Below are 24,540 nucleotides of genomic sequence, written 5' to 3'. Positions count from 1 at the left end.
TTGAGATGAAGAAATTGATCACATATTACACAACACACACATCCACCGAACTGGCCATTACACTACACTTATACATGGGCCGGTCTGTGCCAGTAATGGCACCTCGAGCACACTGTACACCTGACCTTTGACAGTAATGGCACGCCAGTGAACGGGTCGTCATTGACAGAAACCCGTGCTAAGCACACACATACACACTGCCCCAGGGACTGGTCGATAAAATGTCAATTACAGCGTGTGCTCTTGGATGCCATTATTGGTACAGTTTGTGTGTGTGTGTGTGTGTGTGCTTGGTGTGCCATTACTGGCACAAAGTGGTTCTTGTGTCATTGTTGTGTAGAATGTTCTAAGGATGAAGTATGTCTTGTGTCAATTGTCATGAATTACTTCATCCCAAAATTATTCATTTCAGCGGCAAAATGAGAATACAGATTTTACCAAATAATCTTGAACGCTTACCAATGTATTTTGCTATCATTACATAGAAAATAAACATTTTGAAATTCATATTAACAGCAATTACGTAGTCTGTAAAGGCTCCTGTTCCGCAAAACTGATCATATGGATTCAAGTGACTGTAAGGGTGCTTATGGCCATATCTTTTTGGAGTGTCATTGCTCTGTGTTAGATATACTCCTTTCTTTACAATGTTTTTATGTTTCTAACATGAGCTATATAAGTGCTGTATAGTAATTGTAAATGAATATTTAATCCAATGTAATACAAGGCCGGAAAAACTAATAGTATATTAAATAGTCTACTAATAAAAGTTTTCTTTGAATCTAATAATATAATAGAAAATGTATAAAATGTTTTGGTAGACTTCTCTAAAGTCTTTATCTATTGTATCATAACCCACACAAGTCCATAGTTCCTTCATAGGAGTGTAAAGCTTTATTCATTTCAATTATGTAAAATAATCGAAGACTAATATCATATCTTATTAGAAAAAGGATATCATATATCACCTTAATATCCATGACAATCAGGGAATTCGGAATGATATCGTATGAACTTTCTAGGAACGTATACAATGCCGATACTCTAGTAGTTTCCTTCCTCTTCTTGAATTATTTCCCACTTTTAATATTGCACAAACCTACACAAGAGGGCTAGTTTAAGGCAGCAGTATCTTATATTTTACAAAGAAAATTTCAATTTGAGCCCCGTTTTCTTTCATCATCTATCATGCTTCCTCCAAGAAATTCCTTGTATCTACCATAATTATTTTACATCCATTTCTTGACTATTCTCCAGTGACGTGTTTCTTTTTTTTCCTTTTACTTTATTTCGTGTTGTGGATCGTAGATTGCAACGTTATGTCTAATCTGCACAGGTGTTGCACGTCCCGAGTGAATATATACCGTAGAAATGGCGTCTATCCAACAGAAATATATCTTCTATAAGTGTCTTCTAAGATGTTCGACTGCGGGGCAATACATAAGACTCGTACAAAAGTTTATCTCATGTAGATGATCACATATTACAAAGGTGTGTCCATTCCCAGAGTGTTACTGATCTTGGGTATATATATATATATATATATATATATATATATATATATATATATATATATATATATATATATATATTGCGTGTGTTTGTATATGTGTATTTAGGTCACACAGCCTATAATTACATAGTTTCGTATTTTTCAAGTTAACTATTTATCCCAAGTGTTCAGTACTATCATTTATATATAGCAGAATTCTGAGTTTCCAAGAACATTCACCTACACAATGTCTTACTACGAGGTACTTTCTAGAGTCCAAGTCGAGCGGCTACTGGGGAAGGGGAAAACCTTGGGTGAGGGAGCGTTTGGTACCACTTATCTCGTCAGATGGAACAATAGCGTTACAGTATTAAAGGTTTTGAAGGATTTTGTGTCTCCAGAGGCCTTCAACCTGGAAGCCTACTTTCTTGAGAAGGTGAATGGTGCTGGAGGAGCCCCACGACTTCTAGCAGTCTCTCATGATCCTCCAGCACTCATGACAACCTTCGTGGGACGTCGCACCCTCGGCAGCCTACTCTTGGACCACCATTTACCCGACAGCTACCTGGGAATCATTGCTTTGCATATCTGCCTCCAAGTGAAAGAGCTCCATGAAATTGGAGTTGTGCATCAAGACCTCCACGCCAGCAATATTCTGGTAACAGTACCTAAGGATCTTTCATTCCCGCCCAAAGTCAGCATAATAGACTTTGGGTCGGCAGTTTACGAAGAGTCTGCCCTTGCCCTCCAACCTGCTGACGACAGGTATCACAATATGAAAAACTACGACGGCAGCAGCGTTGCTTCCCTAAGCGAAGATGTGACTTACGTGGGAGAGCTGCTCCAGGATATTTTTGATGCTATGTTAGAGGCAGCGCCCGAGCCAGCACGCAGACTGGTGCAAAAAGCCTCAAGTGGTTGCATGGACTCTTTAAATGAACTAATTGCCGGTCTGAGGGAAGTTCTTACTGACTGACGCAACAGTAATACAACAGTACACCGTGCCTCTCATAAGATATTATATTTTCTATGGTTAGGGAGTTACATTTGCTAACTGAATTAGCCTTACTCCAGTCGATACGAAGGTTCTGGGAGTGATGAAGAATGCGTGGAAAGAGAGAACGTTATCTCGGAGAGCAAAACTGGGTATGTTTGAAGGAATTGTGGTTCCAACAATGTTATATGGATGCTAGACACGGGTTATTAATATGGTTGCGCAGAGGAGGTCGGATGTGTTGGAAATGAAATGTTTGAGGACAATATGTGGTGTGAGGTGGTTTGATCGAGTAAGTAATGAAAGGGTAAGAGAGATGTGTGGAAAATTGAGTGTGGTTGAGAAAGTAGAAGATAGTGTACTAAAATGGTTTGGAAATATGGACAGAATGAGTGAGGAAAGATTAACAAAGAGGCTATGTGTGTCAGAGGTGGAGGGAATAAGTTGAAGCAGGAGACCAAAGTGGAGGTGGAAGGTTAGAATGAAAAAGGTTTTGAGTGATCGGGGCCTGAACATACAGGAGGGTGTAAGGTGTGCAAGGAATAGAGTGAACTGGAATGATGTGGTATACCGGGGTCAACGTACTGTCAATAGACTGAACCAGGGCATGTGATGCATCTGGGGTAAACCATGGAAAGTTCTGTGGGGCCTGGATGTGGAAAAGGAGCTGTCGTTTCGGTGCATTATACATGACAGCTAGAGAATCAGTGTGAATGTACATGGCCTTTTTTGTGTGTTTACTGCAGCTATCTCGCTGAAGCAGGGGGGAGCGTTGCTCTTTCCTGTGTAGCGGGCTGGTGACAGGAATGGATGAAAGCAAGTATTCATGAATATTTACATGTGTATGTATGTACATGTCCGCATATGTGTATGTACATGTATGTATACGTTGATATGCATATGTATACATATGTGCGTATGTGGGCGTCTATGTATATATACGTGTATATGAGTGGATGGGCCATTCTTCGTCTGTTTCCTGGCGCTACCTCGATGATGCAGGAAACGGCAATTGTATATATAAAAAGAAAATACACTTGTACATACACATACTTGCTCGCCCTCATCCATTCGCAGGGCCATCTCACCCCACAGCAAACAACATTGCCACCTCCTGCTTCAGCGAGGTAGCGTCAAGAAATAAACAATAAAAAGTCTGCATCCGCTGACACACACACACATTATCTAGGTGTCATGTGTAATACACTAATATCACAGCTCCCTATCCACATCCATGACCTACAGACCTTGCCATGGTTTACCCCAGATGTTTCGCATGCCCTGGTTCAGGCCAGTGATGTCACGTCAACCCCAGTATAAAACAATGTTCGAATTCACTCTATTTTGTGCACGACTTTCACCCTCTCGTATTTTCAGGACGTGATCGCTCAAAATGATTTTCACTCTATCCTTCCGGAACCTTCAATCTGGTCAACCATTTCTCCTTCTTCTCTCCACCTGTGACACATATCCTCTTTGTCCACCTTTCCTTACTCATTCTCTCCATATGTCCAAACCATACTACTGGAAATCTCTCTTACCCTTTCATTTTTACTTAAACAAACCTCCTTACACCACATATTGTCCTCAAACATTTCATTTCCAACACATCCACCCTCTTCTGTTCAAACCTATCTATAGCTCATGCCTTGCAACCATATGATATTGTTGGAACTACTATTCCTTTAAACATGCCCATTTTTGCTGTCCAAGATAATGTTCTCTCTTTCCACACTTTCTTCAGCGCTTCCAGAAACTTTCCTCACTCCCTCACCCTATAACTCACTTCCGCTTCCAAGGTTCCATTAGTTGCCAAGTACACTACCTGACAACTATAACACTTCACTTCCTCCAATTATTCTCTGTTCAGACTTATATCCCAACTAATGTGTCCCATAACCGTGCTGAACCAAATAACCTTCCTGTTATTCACATTTACTCTCAAGTTTCTCCTTTCATACACTCTTCCAAACTCATTAACCAACTTTTGCAGTTTCTCACTCAAATCAGCCACCAATGCCCCTTGCCCCTCTTTCCAAAACTTTTGCGTTTACCTTCATAACCACCCCATTCCATGTGCCGTAATTATGTTAATGTTTCTAATTTAGGTTATTATCATATGATTGTTCAACGGCTCGGTTTGAGGTGATTATTATATGAGTGTCAAACATGTTTCTAGTACAGGTGATTAACTGTCATAGATATCTTAATTTCTTTCTTCACTGTAGCTTCCAGTATATAATAATCACACTATTTTCTATTCTAGTTCTCACTGATTGACACATAGGTATATGCTATACATCTTAATTATGAGGATTTTATCACTTATGTAGATGTGTTCTTGTGCCACTTGTTCTCCTGTATCCCTCTATTACTTTGTTCTCCCATCTTTTGATATCTGATCGTAAAATACTTATTCTACCTAAAAAAAAGAAAGCAACTCGGCCTTTAGGAAGTTGGTCCTGTAATTCATTATTATCTTCCCAACAGATGAAGTTCGAGTGCCATATAGACTTTCATGCCATCCCGAGGCTGGAAGGCGAACGTCATGGGAGGACATGTTTGACTGACGATTCTTCAGCTGCTGCTTCTATAGAGGTCTCTTCCTGATTCTTAAAGATGTTCTTGTACGGTAATGTCCTGGGACTACTGAAGACAGCCTTCTCTCTCTCTCTCTCTCTCTCTCTCTCTCTCTCTCTCTCTCTCTCTCTCTCTCTCTCTCTCTCTCTCTCTCTCTCTCTCTCTCTCTCTCTCTCTCTCTCATCACAATTCTCCACGGCCTATTTTATATTTGTTGATACAAGAACATGAGACTTTCTAATTTACCTCAAGGGCCAGTTGCGTCCAGGAAACCTGCATGCATGACAAGGAAACCTTGATTGGTCAGATCCTGTATATGTCTGACCGTCCTTGAACTTATTGGTTCGGTATTTTGTAAAGTCTAACAATCATTGGACAGTCAGGAAACCTCCAGTTTCCGGTGTACTAATGAACTGCAAGATCACTTCCCTCCACACTGTCATGTTGATTACTAATGAACTGCAAGATCACTTCCCTCCACACTGTCATGTTGATTACTAATGAACTGCAAGATCACTTCCCTCCACACTGTCATGTTGATTACTAATGAACTGCAAGATCACTTCCCTCCACACTGTCATGTTGATTGAAATCAATATATGATGTTTACTTGAAGGTCAGAAAACGTATTCTCTCAGATCTGTCTTAAGGAATATGTAAACTTATATATATCTGTGTGTGTGTGTGTGTGTGTGTGTGTGTGTGTGTGTGTGTGTGTGTGTGTGTGTGTATGTGTTTGTAGAGGAACACAAACAGCAACAAGTCAGTGGATCACTTCGAGGCTGGTTATGATAGTGGAAGACAGCAGAATGTCACCTATTAGTGTAGTAGAAGTTGGCAGGCGTACGAATGATTATTAAGGAAATAAACTACAAATTGTTGATGTGACTTTGGAGGCACAGAACTACAAATTGTTGGTGTGACTTTGGAGGCACCAAAATATGGTAGTCGTGAACTTGGAGGGAAATAGTTATAAATGTATTCTTGAATATATCTATATCATGGCTGTCAACCACTCTAAGTCAGCAATTATTGCATATGTTGACAATCCTGTTGTACGAAAAGTACTTCGTCTCTTACGCATAACGCAAGCGCTTAGGATTAATATTTTGTAGTGTATTTTGATAGTTCTCGTAAAACAGTCTATGTACCTGCTCCCAATACTTATGATTATTTTGAACACGGCAAGATTACGATAGCAATTGAACGAGATCAATGAAAGAACAGTACTGACACATCCGATGGAAATGGATCGGTAAACAGCTAGAAAGTTGAAAGGAATGGGAATTCTTAAGGACAAGGGAAAGCTACACATATGCACGAACGTCGAGAAGTGACGGAGTGAATTTGAACTCTGCAAAACAAGGACACATGGGGACTAACGTCTTATAAAACTTTACCTTCCAGTTATACATCAGCTGGATGGATGTCTTCCTTCCTACACACAAGCCATAGGCAGTTCTTCAAACCAAGTGGTAGATTTCCTCAACTGCAAATGATTTAGCAATTCCTCCCAATTTCTAACGACCAGGGAGCTCCTCCCGTTGTCAATACAACTGGCCAATGTTCTGAATGCCTAACAAACCAGCATATCTTCCCATTTTCAAGGCGACTGGTAGACCATTCCATCGACAACTTAACATATCTTTCCAACGTGATATCACAGGCAGATCTCACGCTCTTATCGATGGCATATCTTGCTATCTTGTACAGCCAGGGGTGTGTTTTGTGGTCCGGTGCTCGCTACTGTCTCAACCAGGGAGACGGGAGAGTAAAGCTGGGAGAAGAAAAGAGGAGGAGGAATGAGAGAGGGCGGCCTCGCCCAGGTTATGAAGGCGAGAGGAAGTGTGCAGGGCGGTGTCTGGTGCTGGTCTGCTCTTCTGCAGGGTTACTGCGAGTTACGGAAGCAAGATGAAGGGTGAGGCATGAATCTCAAACTTGGCTGTCTACATTACTGTGGGGTATATTCAGATTATGGTTAAAACTGATTAGAAGCTACATTTCAGGTCATCTGAAGGACCCTGTGCCTCACTGTACAGTATAGTGTGCGACTGGGATAAAGGTGAGTGTTCAAACTACAGAGGCAGAGGTTTCTTGAGTACTCCTGGTAAGTTGTATGGGAAGGGATTGATTGAGAGGGTGAAGTCATGTACAGAGCATCAGACTGGGGAGAAGCAGTGTGGTTTCTGAAGTGGTAGAGGATGTGTGGATCAGATGTTTGCTGATTTCTTGTTACGGCACTTTACACTGAAACTCGGGTAATGTCAACAAAAATAAATAGATTTTTCGTTTAAGTATATATTCAATTTAATTAAGATATAATATTATTGTTATTGATTTTATTTAAGCTAAAATCATTGTAGAAGCGATTACGGTAACATTTTTTGAAGAAGGAAAGAAAGCGAAAGTCGATTGTACTGAGACGTGGATGGAAAATATGACCACGTCTTCCACAAGAACTTGATGACAAGGTCATTGAATTTCATAAGGTCATAATATCATAGTTTCATACGTTCATAATTTTATAAGTTTAGAATTTAATATATTCATAATCAAACACTGGAATATGAGCTTATATAGACTTTCCTGTATTGGAAACATGGACGAAACACCCATGAATTTTTTTATATGCCAATGAGTCAAACAGCGAATAAAATTGGTGAAGAAATAGTTTTAGTTAAAACTACTGGACATGAAAAATTAAAATTCACAGTTTTGCAATATCATGTATGGCTGACGCCTGTGTATTATTAAAAAAGAATAGCAAAAGTTTCCAGAAAGTATAATGCGACAGGAATGGTAGCCTAGTCTAATGGAAAAACAGTTAAATATCAATATTATTATTATTTCTGTGCATAATAATGTAAGTTAAGTCTAACAGTACGACCATGTAAGCAAATAACCAACGATTTGAACTACTGGAGCAATATAATGTTGTAAACGACCCATCTAACCAGGAGATATTTCTGAACTGATGGTTAGAATATTCCAGAACTTTTGACCATTATTTTCTTTTTACAATTTTACTAGAATAACGTTGATGGACTAATGTCCTTTCCTACATCGGTATCATTCAAATGAATTTCCTCCAAACTCTCGTATTGGTACATGTGTTCATCTAGATATTATAAGTAATTTCTTTCATTCCTGCTAATGGCTGGAGCTGGTGAAGATCTCATGGCAGAGAGGAAACGTGTTATATTCAAGATCAAAAGCTGCAATTGCCCTCATGGTATGGCCGACATGTTTGGCAAACAAATGTACAGACATCTGAGAAATTAAGAAAAACATGAGTGTTGCCTTATAGCCTAGCCCAACTGGCAGTTACTGTAGTTCAGGGGAAATACTAAATAATATAGATATAGTGTTTTTGTTGTGCTAGGTTAGGATGGCTAGCTTACATACTTAACGTATCATTGCTTGGAAATACATGACAAAGCTGGGCTAGGCTAGGATGGCTAGGGTACAACTTAACGTTGTACACTCTTATATCAATTTCAATATCTTCACTTCTGTACATTCTAAAAAAGATATATTCATCTTCACTGTTGTACATTCCATCAAGACATTATCACATCTTCACTACAGTAACTCTAGCATCAAAATAATTGTCACATCTTCACTACTGTACACTTTATCAAAACATTGTCACATTATCAGTAGTGAACTTCACTATCTTTTTGGTTCATCTGGGATATCCTGGTAGGTCAAGTGTATATAAGGCCCCTCTTGCTGATGATCAGGTCATTTCTGATGGTGCAGCCACCAGAGAAAGACGCAACAATGGTCTCTCGCGAGTTTGTTGAACTGATCCAATACAACGACGGTGCTCCCCCACAGGTTTCATATCACCTTCTCGTGGGCCCACACAGGACTGCTCAGCCTCTGTCACAAGAGGCATACTTCCGCTACCTGAGTGTCTCAGGAGTGCGCCGCTTGACTGGTGGTGAGATATGTAATATTTTGTCAAAGACACCACGCCCTATTGGAAGGCGTACCAAGGTTATCGTTGACGTCCAGGTTGCTGAGGAAGTAAAGTTGGAAATAGGCCATGGTTGGTTTTTGATTTGTCAGTCGGGGTCGGTGTCGCATGCAGTAGTATTCTTCCGAATCTGCGATAGTCAGTATATATATTACGATCCCGCTGGTGGGCCACCACCCCCGGCATTGCTTTCCTTCATCCAGAACAATTTTAACCCGGGAGACAATCTTACTCTGCCCGATGTGAGACTCCAGCATGACGGCTTCAACACTTGCACCTATCACTCCTTGGCCTTCTTGGACTTCGCAACTCGCTCGAAAATTACCGAGCCCTTCGAGCTGATTTCCACCTTCGTCAGGTCCATGGGTCCAAACACAGAATACAGCGCGGTATCCTGTGTACAAGAGTTACTCAGAGAATTTGATAATGATATTGATATCACTATGAGACAGAATGGAAAGGACCTAGAAGTCATCGGTGACATTGTAAATGATGATGTCCCAGCACAATGGGTTGCATACTATCAAACCTGACGAGAAATTTCTTTGGATTACAGAAACAATAGCACACGTCCACAGTCTAATCCCATGTCCAACTCCCACCCATGAAATTACATGGTATTAGATGGACCCAAATTCCCCTGTAAAGGTGAGGAAGTTAGCCATGATGATCTGAGACGTTGTTAAAGATGATCTGAGGAATTGGTTGTGACCAAGTGTCAAGTTGGTCATCAAGATGTGAACAATGTATAAAGACGATCTAAGAAGCTAGCTAGGCTGGACGAATATGGCTGAGAGGTCTTACAAGGAACTTCTTATGATCTGAATACTTGGTAAAGATGATACGGAATTCTCTTTTTTTTCTTTCTTTTCTTTTTTATTTACGTTCAAGCCTGCAGTCACGTACTAAAGACGATACGGAATTCTCTTTTTTTCTTTCTTTTATTTATTATTTACGTTCAAGCCTGCAGTCACGTAATAAAGACGATACGGAATTCTCTTTTTTTCTTTCTTTTATTTATTATTTACGTTCAAGCCTGCAGTCACGTAGTAAAGTCCACATCAAGGACTGGGCTTTAATTGAAATAAATGGTTAGTGAAAGGGAAAAGAAGAGACAAAGGAAAGTATTTATGACTTGGGGAAGTAAAAAAAGTCTTTTAAAAAGTCTTAGGTTTTAGTTACTTGGAAAGACATGAGAAGGTAGAGAGTTCCAAAGCTTGGAGGTGTAACGAAAGAGATAGTTATTAAAACGGCCCACCCTTGAGTTGCCAAAGACCACACAATAAACATGTGACGCAGCAGCTTGCCGAGTATTGCGTGTTCTAGTTTGTGGTGAGAGGCACGCACACAAACAGCCAGCTCTGGAGAGCAAAAACCAAAGTAATACCTGTAGAAGAGGGAAAGTGAACCAACATTGCGTCGTAGGGCAAACTGGTCAAATTTGGAAGTTAGCCTGAGAAAGTTTGTACGTGATGTGAGAGCATTACTCCACATAAGAACGGATCGGTCAGTTGTATAAACCGAGCAACTGTTCGCATGATAATAATGAAAAGAATCGGCTTCTAAATAGGATTCTCAGTCTCTGAGAGGCAGACTTGGCTATATCCACGATGTGGGGTTTCTGTTCCTGGTTGTTGAATGAGGGATATCTACTTAAGAGCAAACATCGCTGTACACATTCCATCTCATTAGAGGACCATATGTATGATCATGTGAGCTTCCTGGATGGTTGTTAATCCCATGTTAGATATACTCACAACCAACGTAATGATAAATTGTGTTCTGTGTAAAGATAAGTTTGAATATTGTCCTATAATCATCTTAGCAGGCATGATCGTACATGGTCATATATCATTATATGTTTCCCTGATTCCTGCGATGCTCTCCGTTATGCTGCAGAGTCCTTCTTGCTCACAGTCACTGTCACTCAGCACGTCGCTTCACAGTCCGGCTTACTTACAGTTCACGTGGGCTTCCCGTGGTGGCGACAACACTACTGTGGTAACCATATCTCCCTCACAGAGAACCAAGTTGGTGTATGGCCAGTCGCGGTGTGTGGCGTAAGTGACTCCCGATATAACGTTTTAGTTACGAGGTATAGATGTGCCTAACACCCTTTAAGAAAGTGGGAACAGAGAGAGGGGCACAGAAACACGGGTAGCACAGCACTGGTGAAGGGTGTGAAGCTGCTAGGGCAGTAACTGTTGCTGGTGTACCGGCAGGAGGAGAGGTGAGGCAGGAGTATAGTGGAGACGCTACAGGAGAGGAGTTGCAGCAGTCGTATGGTGCGGCAGCTGTAGGAGGAGGGAGGGACATGGCCGAGTTCCTGCTGTTGTGCTACAGACGTGATCACATTAACTTATAGGCCACCTAGACCCAGGCTTTGGGTTACGGCCATACCGGAGCCCCGCCAGTCCCTATATTATCATATAGGGGCTCCGCTTATCTCTATAATATCATACATGGGCCCCACTGGTTCCTATATTATGATATAGGGGCCACGCTGGGTGCTATATTATCATATGGGGGCCCCGCTGGTCCCTATATTATCATACAGGTTCGTCGCAGCTCCCTATATTATCATATAGGAGCCACGCTGGTCCCTATATTATCATATAGTGGTCAAAGACCTCAATAAACCTTCTCCGGTCCTGGCTACAGGTGCCACACTGCTGGTGCTGCTGCTGCAGGAGGGAGGGGACACTGGTGAGGGAGGAGGAAGACGTCATATGGAGGGAGGGGACACTGGTGAGGGAGGAGGAAGACGTCATATGGAGGGAGGGGACACTGGTGAGGGAGGAGGGAGACGTCATATGGCAGCCGAAGTCGATATTAGAGGGAGGTTTGTGGTCAGCAGCTGACCTGACATGGGCGATCATGGTGGTGACGTGTGGCTTATAAGGTGCGCCACAAGACCATATCATCATACCCTCAGGTCGCGTCTGCCAAGAAGAAGAATGGTGTGTGTCTTAACCTCCGTGTGGCCGAGGTACAGTAGTAAAGGAAAGGAAACACACGAAAGAATGGCCCAACCCACCCATATACACATGTATATACATACACGTCTACACACACACATATATATACCTATACATCTCAACATATACATATATATACACTCACAGACATATACATATATACTCATGTACATAATTCATACTGTCTGCCCATATTCATTTCTGTTGCCTCCCTGCCACACATGAAATGACAACCCCCTCCCCACGCATGTGAGCGAGATACCACTAAGAAAAGACAAGAAAGGCCACATTCGCTCACATTCAGTCTCTAGCTGTCATGTATAATGCACCGAAACAACAGCTCCCTTTCCACATCCAGGCCCCACTAAACTTTCCATGGTTTATTTACCCCAGACGCTTCACATGCCGTGGTTCAATCCATTGACAGCACGTCGACCCCGGCATACCACAACGTTCCAATTCACTCTATTCCTTGCACGCCTTTCACCCTCCTGCATGTTCAGGCCCCAATTACTCAAAATCTTTTTCACTCCATCTTTCCACCTCAAATTTGGTCTCCCACTTCTCGTTCCCTCCACCTCTGACACATATATCCTCTTTGTCAATCATTCCTCACTCATTCTCTCCGTGACCAAACCATTTCAAAACACCCTCCTCTGCTCTCTTAACCACAATCTTTTTTATCACGAAACATCTTTCTTACCCTTTCATTACTTACTCGATCAAACCACCTCACATCACATATTGTCCCCAAGCATCTCATTTCCAACACAACCACCCTCTTCCGCACAACTCTATCCATAGGCCACGCAACAATATAACATTGTTGGAACCACTATTCCTTTAAGTATACCCATTTTTGCTTTCCAAGATAACGTTCTCGACTTCCACACATTTTTCAACGCTCCCAGAACTTTCGCCCCCTCCCCACCCTATGATTCACTTCCGCTTCCATGGTTCCATCCGCTGCCAAATCTACTCCCAGATATCTAAAACACTTTACTTCCTCCAGTTTTTCTCCATTCAAACTTACGTCCTAAATGCCTTGTCCCTCAACCCTACTATACCTAATAACCTTGCTCTGACTCACATTTACTCTCAGCTTTCTTCTTTCACACACTTTACCAAACTCAGTCACCAGCTTCTGTGGTTTCTCACATGAATCAGCCACCAGCTCTGTATCATCAGCGAACACAACTAACTTACTTCCCAAGCTCTCTCATCCACAAAGACTGCATACTTGCCCCTCTTTCCAAAACTCTTGCATTCACCTCCCTAACAACATCATCCATAAACAAGTTACACAACCGTTGAGACATCACGCACCCCTGCCACAAACCAACATTCACTGAGAACCAATCACTTTACTCTCTTCCTACTCGTACACATGCCTTACATCCTCGATAAAAACTTTTCACTGCTTCTAACAACTTGCTTCCCTCACCACATATTCTTAATACCTTCCACAGAGCTTCTCTATCAAATCTAACATATGCCTTCTCTAGATCCATAAAAGCTACATACAAATCCATTTACTTTTATAAGTATTTCTCACATACATTGTTCAAAGCAAACACCTGGTCCACACATCCTCTACCACTTCTGAAACCACACTGCTCTTCCCCTCTGAGGCTCTGTACATGCCTTCACTCTCTCAATCAATACCCTCCCACATGAATTCCCAGGAATACTCAACAAGCTTATACCTCTGTAATTTGAGCACGCACTTTTACCCCCTTTGCCTTTGTACAATGGCACTATGCATGCATTCCGCCAATCCTCGGGCACCACACCATGAGTCATCCATACATTAACTAATCTTACCAACCAGTCAACAATACAGTCACCCCTTTTTTAATAAATTCCACTGCAATACCATAAAAACCTGCTGCCTTGCCGGTTTTCATCTTCCGCAAAGCTTTCACTACCTCTTCTCTGTTTACCAAATCATTCTCCCTAACTCTCTCACTTTGCACACCACCTCGACAAAGCACCCTATATATGCCACTCTATCATCAAAAACATTCAACAGACCTTCAAAACACTCACTCCATCTCCTCACATCACCACTAATTGTTATCGCCTCCCCATTAGCCCCCTTCACTGATGTTCCCATTTGTTCTCTTGTCTTAAGAACTTTATTTACCTCCTTCGAAAATATCATTTTATTTTCCCTAAATTTAGTGATACTCTCTCACCCCAACTCTTATTTGCCCTCTTTTTCACCTCTTTCGCCTCTCTCTTCGTCTCCTGCCTCTTTCTTTTATACATCTCTCAGTCATTTGCATTACTTCCCTGCAAAAATCGTCCAAATGCCTCTCTCTTCTCTTTCACTAATAATCTTACTTCTTCATGCCACCACTCACTACCCTTTCTAATCTGCCCACCTCCCACGCTTCTCATGCCACAAGCATATTTTGCGCAAGCCATCGCTGCTTCCCTAAGTACATCCCATTCCTCCCCCACTCCCCTTACGTCCTTTCTTCTCACCTTTTTCCATTCTGTACTCAGTCTCTCCTGGTACTTCCTCACACGTCTCCTTCCCAAGCTCACTTACTCTCACCACTCTCGTCACCCCAACATTCTCTCATGTTTTCTGAAAATCCTTACAAATCTTCACCTTCGCGTCCACAAGATAATGATCAGACATCCCTCCAGTTGCACCTATCAGCGCATTAACATCCAAAAGTCTCTTTTTCGCGCGCCTATCAATTAACACGTAATCCAATAACGCTCTCTGGCCATCTCTCCTACTTACATACGTATACTTGTGTCTATCTATCTTTTTAAACCAGGTTTTCCTAATCACCAGTCCTTTTTCAGCACATAAATCTACAAGCTCTTCACCATTTCCATTTACAACACTGAACATCCCATGTACACCAATTATTCCTTCAACTGCCACATTACTCACCTTTGCATTCAAATCATCCACCACTATAACCCGGTCTCGTGCATCAAAACTACTAACACACTCATTCAGCTGCTCCCGAAACACTTGCGTCTCATGATCTTTCTTCTCATGCCCAGAGGCATATGCACCAATAATCACACATCTCTCTCCATCCACTTTCAGTTTTACCCATATCAATCTAGAGTTTACTTTCTTGCACTGTATCATCTACTCCCACCACTCCTGTTTCAGGAGTAGTGCTACTCCTTCAATTGCTCTTGTCCTCTCACTAACCCCTGACTTTACACCCAAGACATTCCCAATCCACTCTTCCCCTTTACCCTTGAGCTTCGTTTCACTCAGAGCCAAAACACCAAGGTTCCTTTCCTCAAACATACTACCTATCTCTCCTTTTTTCTCATCTTGGTTGCATCCACGCACATTTAGACACCCCAAATGTGAGCCTTCGAGGAGGATGAGCACTCCTCGCGTGACTCCTTCTTCTGTTTCCCCTTTTAGAAAGTTAAAATACAAGGAGGAGAGGGTTTCTGGCCCCCCGCTCCCGTCCCCTTTAGTCGCCTTCTACGACACGTGAGGAATGCGTGGGAAGTGTTCTTTCTTCCCTATCGCCGGGATAAATATAGATAGATAGATATATACTTATTATAGTTAGTCGCTGTCTCCTGGGTTAGCGAGGTAGCGCACGGAAACAGACCGAACCCACCCACATACACATGTATATACATAAACGCTCCCACACGCACATATACATATCTATACATTTCAACATGTACATACATATACATACACAGACATATACATATACATGTACATGCATGTACATATTCATACTTACTGCCTTCATCCATTCTCATCGTCACCCCGCCGCACATCAAATAGTACCCCCCTATCCCCACGCGCGCGAGGTAGTGCTAGAAAAAGACAACAAAGGCCACATTCGTTCACACTCAGTCTCTAGCTGTTATGTGTAATGCACCGAAACCACAGCTCCCTTTCCACATCCAGGCCCTACAAAACTATCCATGGTTTACCCCAGACTCTTCACATGCCATGGTTCAATCCATTGACCGGATGTCGACCCCGGTATACCACATCGTTCCAATTCAATCTATTCCTTGCACTCCTTTCACCATCCTGTATGTACAGGCCCCGATCACTGAAAATCTTTTCCACTCCATCCTTCCACATCAAATTGGTCTCCCACTTCTCCTCGTTCCCTCCACCTCTGACACATATATCCTCTTTTTCAATCTTTCCTCACTTACTTTCTCCATGTGTCTAAACCATTGCAACACACCCTCCTCTGCTCTCACAGCCACACTCTTTTTATTACCACACATCTCTCTTACCCTTTCATTACTTACTCGATCAAAACACCTCACACCACATATTGTCCTCAAACATTTCATTTCCAACATATCCACCCACATCTGCACAACCCATGCCTCGCAACCATATAACATTGTTGGAACCACTATTCCTTCAAACTTACCCCTTTTTGCTCTCCGAGATAACGTTGTGACCCACTTCCGCTTCCATGGTTCATTTCGCTGCTAAGTCTACTCCCAGATATCTAAAACACTTCACTTCCTCCAGTTTTTCTCCATTCAAACTTACCTCCCAATTGACTTGTCCCTCAACCCTACTCTAAGTGATAACCTTATTCTTATACACATTTACTCTCAGCTTTCTTCTTTCACACACTTTACCAAACTCAGTCACCAACTTCCGGAGTTTCTCACCTGAATCAGCTGTATCATCAGCGCTGGTACATTGTATGGGAGGGGATTGATTGAGAGGGTGAAGTCATGTACAGAGCATCAGACTGGGGAGAAGCAGTGTGGTTTCAGAAGTGGTAGAGGATGTGTGGATCAGGAGTTTGCTGATTTCTTATTACGTCACTTTACACTGAAACTCGGGTAATGTCAACAAAAATAAATAGATTTTTCGTTTAAATATATAGTCAAGTTAATTATATATATATATATATATATATATATATATATATATATATATATATATATATATATATATATATATATATATATATATATATATATATATATATTTATATATATATATATATATATATATATATATATATATATATATATATATATATATATATATATATATATATATATATATTTCTTTCTTTTCTTTTAAACTATTCGCCATTTCCCGCGTTAGCGAGGTAGCATTAAGAACAGAGGACTGGGCCTTTGAGGGAATACCCTCACCTGGCCCCCTTCTCTGTTCCTTCTTTTGGAAAATTTAAAAAAAAAAACGAGAGGGGAGGATTTCCAGCCCCCCGCTCCCTCCCATTTTAGTCGCCTTCTACGACACGCAGGGAATACGTGGGAAGTATTCTTAATCCCCTATCCCCAGGGATAATATATATATATATATTCAAGTTAATTCCTTAAGCTAAAATCGTTGAGGAAGCGATTACGGTAACATTTTTTGAAGAAGGAAAGAAAGCGAAAGTCGATTGTACTGAGACGTGGATGGAAAATATGACCACGTCTTCCACAAGAACTTGATGACAAGGTCATTGAATTTCATAAGGTCATAATATCATAGTTTCATAGGTTCATAATTTTATAAGGTCATAATATCATAGTTTCATAGGTTCATAATTTTATAAGGTCATAATATCATAGTTTCATAGGTTCATAATTTTATAAGGTCATAATATCATAGTTTCATAGGTTCATAATTTTATAAGGTCATAATATCATAGTTTCATAGGTTCATAATTTTATAAGGTCATAATATCATAGTTTCATAGGTTCATAATTTTATAAGGTCATAATATCATAGTTTCATAGGTTCATAGTTTCATAAGTTTATAATTTAATATATTCATAATCAAACACTGGAATATGAGCTTATATAGACTTTCCTGTATTGGAAACATGGACGAAACACCCATGAATTTTTTTTTTATATGCCAATGAATCAAATTGAATAAAATTGGTGAAGAAATAGTTTTAGTTAAAACTACTGGACATGAAAAATTAAAATTCACAGTTTGCAATATCATGTATGGCTGACGCCTGTGTATTATTAAAAAAAGAATAGCAAAAGTTTCCAGAAAGTATAATGTGACAGGAATGGTAGCCTAGTCTAATGGAAAAACAGTTAAATATCAATATTATTATTATTTCTGTGCATAATAATGTAAGTTAAGTCTAACAGTACGACCATGTAAGCAAATAACCAACGATTTGAACTACTGGAGCAATTTAATGTTGTAAACGACCCCTCTAACCAGGAGATATTTCTGAACTGATCGTTAGAATATTCCAGAACTTTTTACCATTATTTTCTTTTTACAATTTTACTAGAATAACGTTGATGGACTAATGTCCTTTCCTACATCGGTATCATTCAAATGAATTTCCTCCAAACTCTCGTATTGGTACATGTGTTCATCTAGATATTATAAGTAATTTCTTTCATTCCTGCTAATGGCTGGAGCTGGTGAAGATCTCATGGCAGAGAGGAAACGTGTTATATTCAAGATCAAAAGCTGCAATTGCCCTCATGGTATGGCCGACATGTTTGGCCAACAAATGTACAGACATCTGAGAAATTAAGAAAAACATGAGTGTTGCCTTATAGCCTAGCCCAACTGGCAGTTAATGAAAATTGTGTAAGTAAACAATACGATGATGTATAATGTAACATTATCGAAATAAGAGAAAGTAAAATGCTTCCAGGAGTTCTCTCTATTCATCTCTGGACAGCTTGACACATGAAGATGATAACCCGAGTAACAACATATAAAGCAAAGCTGTTGTGATGGCTCAGTTGTAGAGACAAGTAAAGATCTTACATTTACGTGGAACAAATGGCAACCCATCCTGTAGGTGGAGGAAGTGGGCAATTGTCTTTCATTATTTTGTGGATTAAAATATGAATTTTGGAGTATATTATTTTGTGTCTGCTGGAGTCATTCTTTACCTTCATACATCCATATCATGTGACTATAACCAATGGTGTGAGAATGTATGAGATTCTGGGTAGACAAATCAACGATGGATTTTCTCTGGACCTGAAATACTACCAAAACTATTTTGGCGACCCAGAGAAAGATGAATAATTGTACAACACGTTAACTAACCAGTGGTAACCCAGAGGAAGATGAATAATTGTACAACACGTTAACTAACCAGTGATAACCCAGAGGAAGATGAATAATTGTACAACACGTTAACTATCCAGTGATAACCCAGAGGAAGATGAATAATTGTACAACACGTTAACTATCCAGTGATAACCCAGAGGAAGATGAATAATTGTACAACACGTTAACTATCCAGTGATAACCCAGAGGAAGATGTGTAAGTGTACAACACGTTAACTATCCAGTGATAACCCAGAGGAAGATGAATAATTGTACAACACGTTAACTATCCAGTGATAACCCAGAGGAAGATGTATAAGTGTACAACACGTTAACTAACCAGTGATAACCCAGAGGAAGATGTATAAGTGTACAACACGTTAACTATCCAGTGATAACCCAGAGAAAGATGTATAAGTGTACAACACGTTAACTATCCAGTGATAACCCAGAGGAAGATGAATAATTGTACACGTTAACTAACCAGTGATATCCCAGAGGAAGATGAATAATTGTACAACACGTTAACTATCCAGTGATAACCCAGAGGAAGATGTGTAAGTGTACAACACGTTAATTATCCAGTGATAACCCAGAGGAAGATGTATAAGTGTACAACACGTTAACTATCCAGTGATAACCCAGAGGAAGATGTGTAAGTGTACAACACGTTAACTATCCAGTGATAACCCAGAGGAAGATGTGTAAGTGTACAACACGTTAACTATCCAGTGATAGCCCAGAGGAAGATGAATGATTGTACATCACGTTAACTATCCAGTGATAGCCCAGAGGAAGATGAATGATTGTACAACACGTTAACTATCCAGTGATAACCCAGAGGAAGATGTATAAGTGTACAACACGTTAACTATCCAGTGATAACCCAGAGGAAGATGTATAAGTGTACAACACGTTAACTATCCAGTGATAACCCAGAAGATGTATAAGTGTACAACACGTTAACTATCCAGTGATAACCCAGAAGATGTATAAGTGTACAACACGTTAACTATCCAGTGATAACCCAGAGGAAGATGAATAATTGTACAACACGTTAACTATCCAGTGATAACCCAGAAGATGTATAAGTGTACAACACGTTAACTATCCAGTGATAACCCAGAGGAAGATGTATAAGTGTACAACACGTTAACTATCCAGTGATAACCCAGAGGAAGATGTATAAGTGTACAACACGTTAACTATCCAGTGATAACCCAGAGGAAGATGTATAAGTGTACAACACGTTAACTATCCAGTGATAAGGTATGAGTGTGCAGTACTGAACTATTCTCTTTAGGCCCCATCTTTGGACCAGCCACTTTACCTGAGAGGAAACAATTGCACGACCATTGCACGATGATTTGTAATAGGATTTCATGAAACATCAATATACGTATTTTGACGATTGTGGGAGAAACTGACCAATATGCAGAAGCATATTTAACACAAAATGAAAATTACAAAGTTGTTTTCATTGTTCTCGTTCCTCCTGGAAAGATCAAGATCTTTAAGATCGAAGTTTAGGGGAAAGAAACACTAAAATAATGTTGTGTCAATTGTCCATTAAAGAATAGCGAGTATAAAATATACAAACACAAATCTGTTTTAATGAACTAGTGACATATGCTCTGCAGCAACTTATAGGAAAAAGTTCTACACTTTAAAGAATAAGGTATGCCAGCCGACCAAAGCTTAAATATTACGATAATTATAGTTACCCATCAATTATTTTTCTGTAATAAAATTTGTCCATTTTCTGTCGTGGTCATTTTAGCAGTAACTCACCTATATATGGTGATGTACCTGCCTCTGACAACACACTTTCTAATCATATGCCACAGATACGTGTGCTCCCCAGTCTTTCTTCTTTTATCTTTAATGTATTGTATCATAATTTCTACCTAGGCCATTTTGCACATATTTATTTACTGTTATTCTTATGTAAATCTTCACATTCTTGTTCCTGTTTCAGTGTTTACATGTTTATGTGTAACAACTTTTGGTACTGGCTGCCTCTGTTTATATTTCCTATATCTCATATTCTTCGTCAATATCAATATCATATACTGTTCAATGTCTCATTTCATTCATTATATATGGGTGGCTCAAAATGTATACACATTTTGAATTTTCATGAACGCAATGTCAGTTAAACTACGTCCAAGATAAATAATTCAGATTAAAGTTGACAGATGTGCAATTATTTCAAGTTATCGCAGGTGTTCAAACTGATAGCCATCCTGGCCCAGACACTGATGACAACACAGTTCCATACAGTTGTAAACAACATTAAACAGTTCATATGGGACTTGGTCACATTTTCTTTCAATGTCTGCTTTTTATCTCATCGATTATTCTCAGTTTTAATCAATAATCAACATATTAACAAAATAATTACACATTTGTTCTCTCTAATTTGAATCATAAATCTTGGATGTACTTTAATAGACATCATATTCATGAAAATTCAAAGTGTGTATACATTTTTGAGATCATATATTTTATATTAATATATATATATATATATATATATATATATATATATATATATATATATATATATATATATATATATATATATATATATATACCTGGGGATAGGGGACAAAGAATACTTCCCACGTATTCCCTGTGTGTCGTAGAAGGCGACTAAAAGGGGAGGGAGCGGGTGGCTGGAAATCCTCCCCTCCAGTTTTTTTTTCTTCTTTAATCTTCCCAAAAAAATGAACAGAGAAGGAGGCCAGGTGAAGATATTCCCTCAAAGGCCCAGTCCTCTGTTCTTAAGGCTACCTCGCTAACGCGGGAAATGGTGGATAGTATGAAAGATAAATATATATATATATATATATATATATATATATATATATATTTTTTTTTTTTTTTTTTTTTTTTATACTTTGTCGCTGTCTCCCGCGTTTGCGAGGTAGCGCAAGGAAACAGACGAAAGAAATGGCCCAACCCCCCCCCCCCATACACATGTACATACACACGTCCACACACGCAAATATACATACCTACACAGCCTTCCATGGTTTACCCCAGACGCTTCACATGCCTTGCTTCAATCCACTGACAGCACGTCAACCCCTGTATACCACATGACTCCAATTCACTCTATTTCTTGCCCTCTTTTCACCCTCCTGCATGTTCAGGCCCCGATCACACAAAATCCTTTTCACTCCATCTTTCCACCTCCAATTTGGTCTCCCAAATATATATATATATATATATATATATATATATATATATATATATATATATATATATATATATATATATATATATATATCATATGACGGTATGGTTCGTGGGTTTCATCAAAAATTTTCTTAGCAGATTCTGCTCTTCCTTGTAATGTGTGCGGTTCCGTAGCAGGTTAGCAAGTTAATCCATTACATCAGGATAAGTACATGGCATTTTGACAATGGCTGTGTGGACATGGAGGTGGAGTACTTTGATGAGGAGATGATGGAGGTAGTGGAGGGTGATTGTGTTGATATGGAGGTGGAATACCTTCATGTGGAGATGATGGAGGTAGTGGAGGGTGATTGTGTTGATATGGAGGTGGAATACCTTCATGTGGAGGTGATAGAGGTAGAGGAGGGTGATTGTGTTAATATGGAGGTGGAATACCTTCATGTGGAGACGATGGAGGTAGTGGAGGGTGATTGTGTTAATATGGAGGTGGAATACCTTCATGTGGAGATGATGGAGGTAGTGGAGGGTGATTGTGTTAATATGGAGGTGGAATACCTTCATGTGGAGATGATGGAGGTAGTGGAGGGTGATTGTGTTGATATGGAGGTGGAATACCTTCATGTGGAGGTGATAGAGGTAGAGGAGGGTGATTGTGTTAATATGGAGGTGGAATACCTTCATGTGGAGACGATGGAGGTAGTGGAGGGTGATTGTGTTGATATGGAGGTGGAATACATTCATGTGGAGATGATGGAGGTAGTGGAGGGTGATTGTGTTAATATGGAGGTGGAATACCTTCATGTGGAGGTGATAGAGGTAGTGTAGGGTGATTGTGTTAATATGGAGGTGGAATACCTTCATGTGGAGATGATGGAGGTAGTGGAGGGTGATTGTGTTGATATGGAGGTGGAATACATTCATGTGAAGATGATGGAGGTAGTGGAGGGTGATTGTGTTGATATGAAGGTGGAATACCTTCATGTGGTGATGATGGAGGTAGTGGAGGGTGGTTGTGTTAATATTGAGGTGGAATACTTTCATGTGGAGATGATGGAGGTAGTGGAGGGTGATTGTGTTAATATGGAGGTGGAATACCTTCATGTGGAGATGATGGAGGTAGTGGAGGGTGATTGTGTTGATATGGAGGTGGAATACCTTCATGTGGAGATGATGGAGGTAGTGGAGGGTGATTGTGTTGATATGGAGGTGGAATACCTTCATGTGGAGATGATGGAGGTAGTGGAGGGTGATTGTGTTAATATGGAGGTGGAATACCTTCATGTGGAGATGATGGAGGTAGTGGAGGGTGATTGTGTTAATATGGAGGTGGAATACCTCGATTTCGAGGTGATGGAGGTAGTGGAGTGTGATGAAGACGAGATGGAAACGGACTGATACCAAACGGATAAGGAAAGGCTCCCGGTGTGGCCAAGTGTTCTGTGTAGATATTTATAACCTATATTAGTATTGGAAGAAAACACACCCAAGACTTGTTTGGTGGACAACTTGCAGGGAATTCTAACCCTCAAAGGTTAACAGTAGTCACATACACACATAAATACACACCTTCACATATGGAGACACATATACACCAACACCTTATGTGTGATAGCTTGCTGGTGTGGTCTGCAGCTGGCCTTGATCCTGACTTAGACCATTTTAGGAGAGATTACCTTAAACGTCTTCACTACCATTCATCTCCACAACATTTACATGGTCATTTCTGGCTCAAGCCTAACGCGTACAAATACACAATTGTCTTGTTGGAAGACCAATATAGAACATGACTCTCAAAATGAAAATCTTTCTACTTTGTATCTAGTTTATTTTCCACACAGTAATTATTGTGAAGGTATTAGCTAGACTATATATTACTCGGCAAACAGCGTCACAATCAACATCTAAATAAAATGTTCAACCCTTCCTTACTTTACAGTGGAGTGTGTAATCAGGGGAAGATTGTGGTCTTTGATATGGTTGTTGATCAACCAATGAGTTGTACAGATTGTGAGGGTCGGACGTGTGGACAAGGAGAAATGGAGAAATCTTATGGTTCAAGAAGTAAACATTACATATATGACCAGAATGAAGGAAAACCTCCAGCTTTCCAGTACTGATTTCTAAGTGAATGATCAATAGCCAGCAACAATGGATGCAATATATGAATTCCAAGGGAGAAATGCACTAAGATTTTAACATTTGATATTCCCACATATTTAGATAACAAAAAAATCCATTAAGCAACTGCTTTGTTTGGGTTAAAA

General features: G+C 40.1%; 1 protein-coding gene across 1 annotated transcript; it reads left to right on the top strand.

The window, feature by feature from the left end:
- The first annotated feature begins 1,739 nt into the window (after positions 1 to 1,739).
- Positions 1,740 to 2,468, top strand: LOC139763710 (receptor tyrosine-protein kinase erbB-2-like). The gene has a single exon (XM_071690033.1). The coding sequence runs from the start codon at positions 1,740 to 1,742 to the stop codon at positions 2,466 to 2,468; it is 729 nt and encodes a 242-aa protein (XP_071546134.1).
- Positions 2,469 to 24,540: the final 22,072 nt, after the last annotated feature.

This window comes from Panulirus ornatus, chromosome 47, assembly GCF_036320965.1.
Source record: "Panulirus ornatus isolate Po-2019 chromosome 47, ASM3632096v1, whole genome shotgun sequence".
Taxonomy (NCBI): Eukaryota; Metazoa; Arthropoda; class Malacostraca; order Decapoda; family Palinuridae; genus Panulirus; species Panulirus ornatus.
The sequence above is the reverse complement of the archived record's forward strand: the minus strand, read 5'-3'. Positions and strand labels throughout refer to the sequence as shown.

Bases quoted from the DNA above. Each gene is read 5' to 3' on its own strand.
- LOC139763710 (XM_071690033.1), top strand. From the start codon at position 1,740: ATGTCTTACTACGAGGTACTTTCTAGAGTCCAAGTCGAGCGGCTACTG.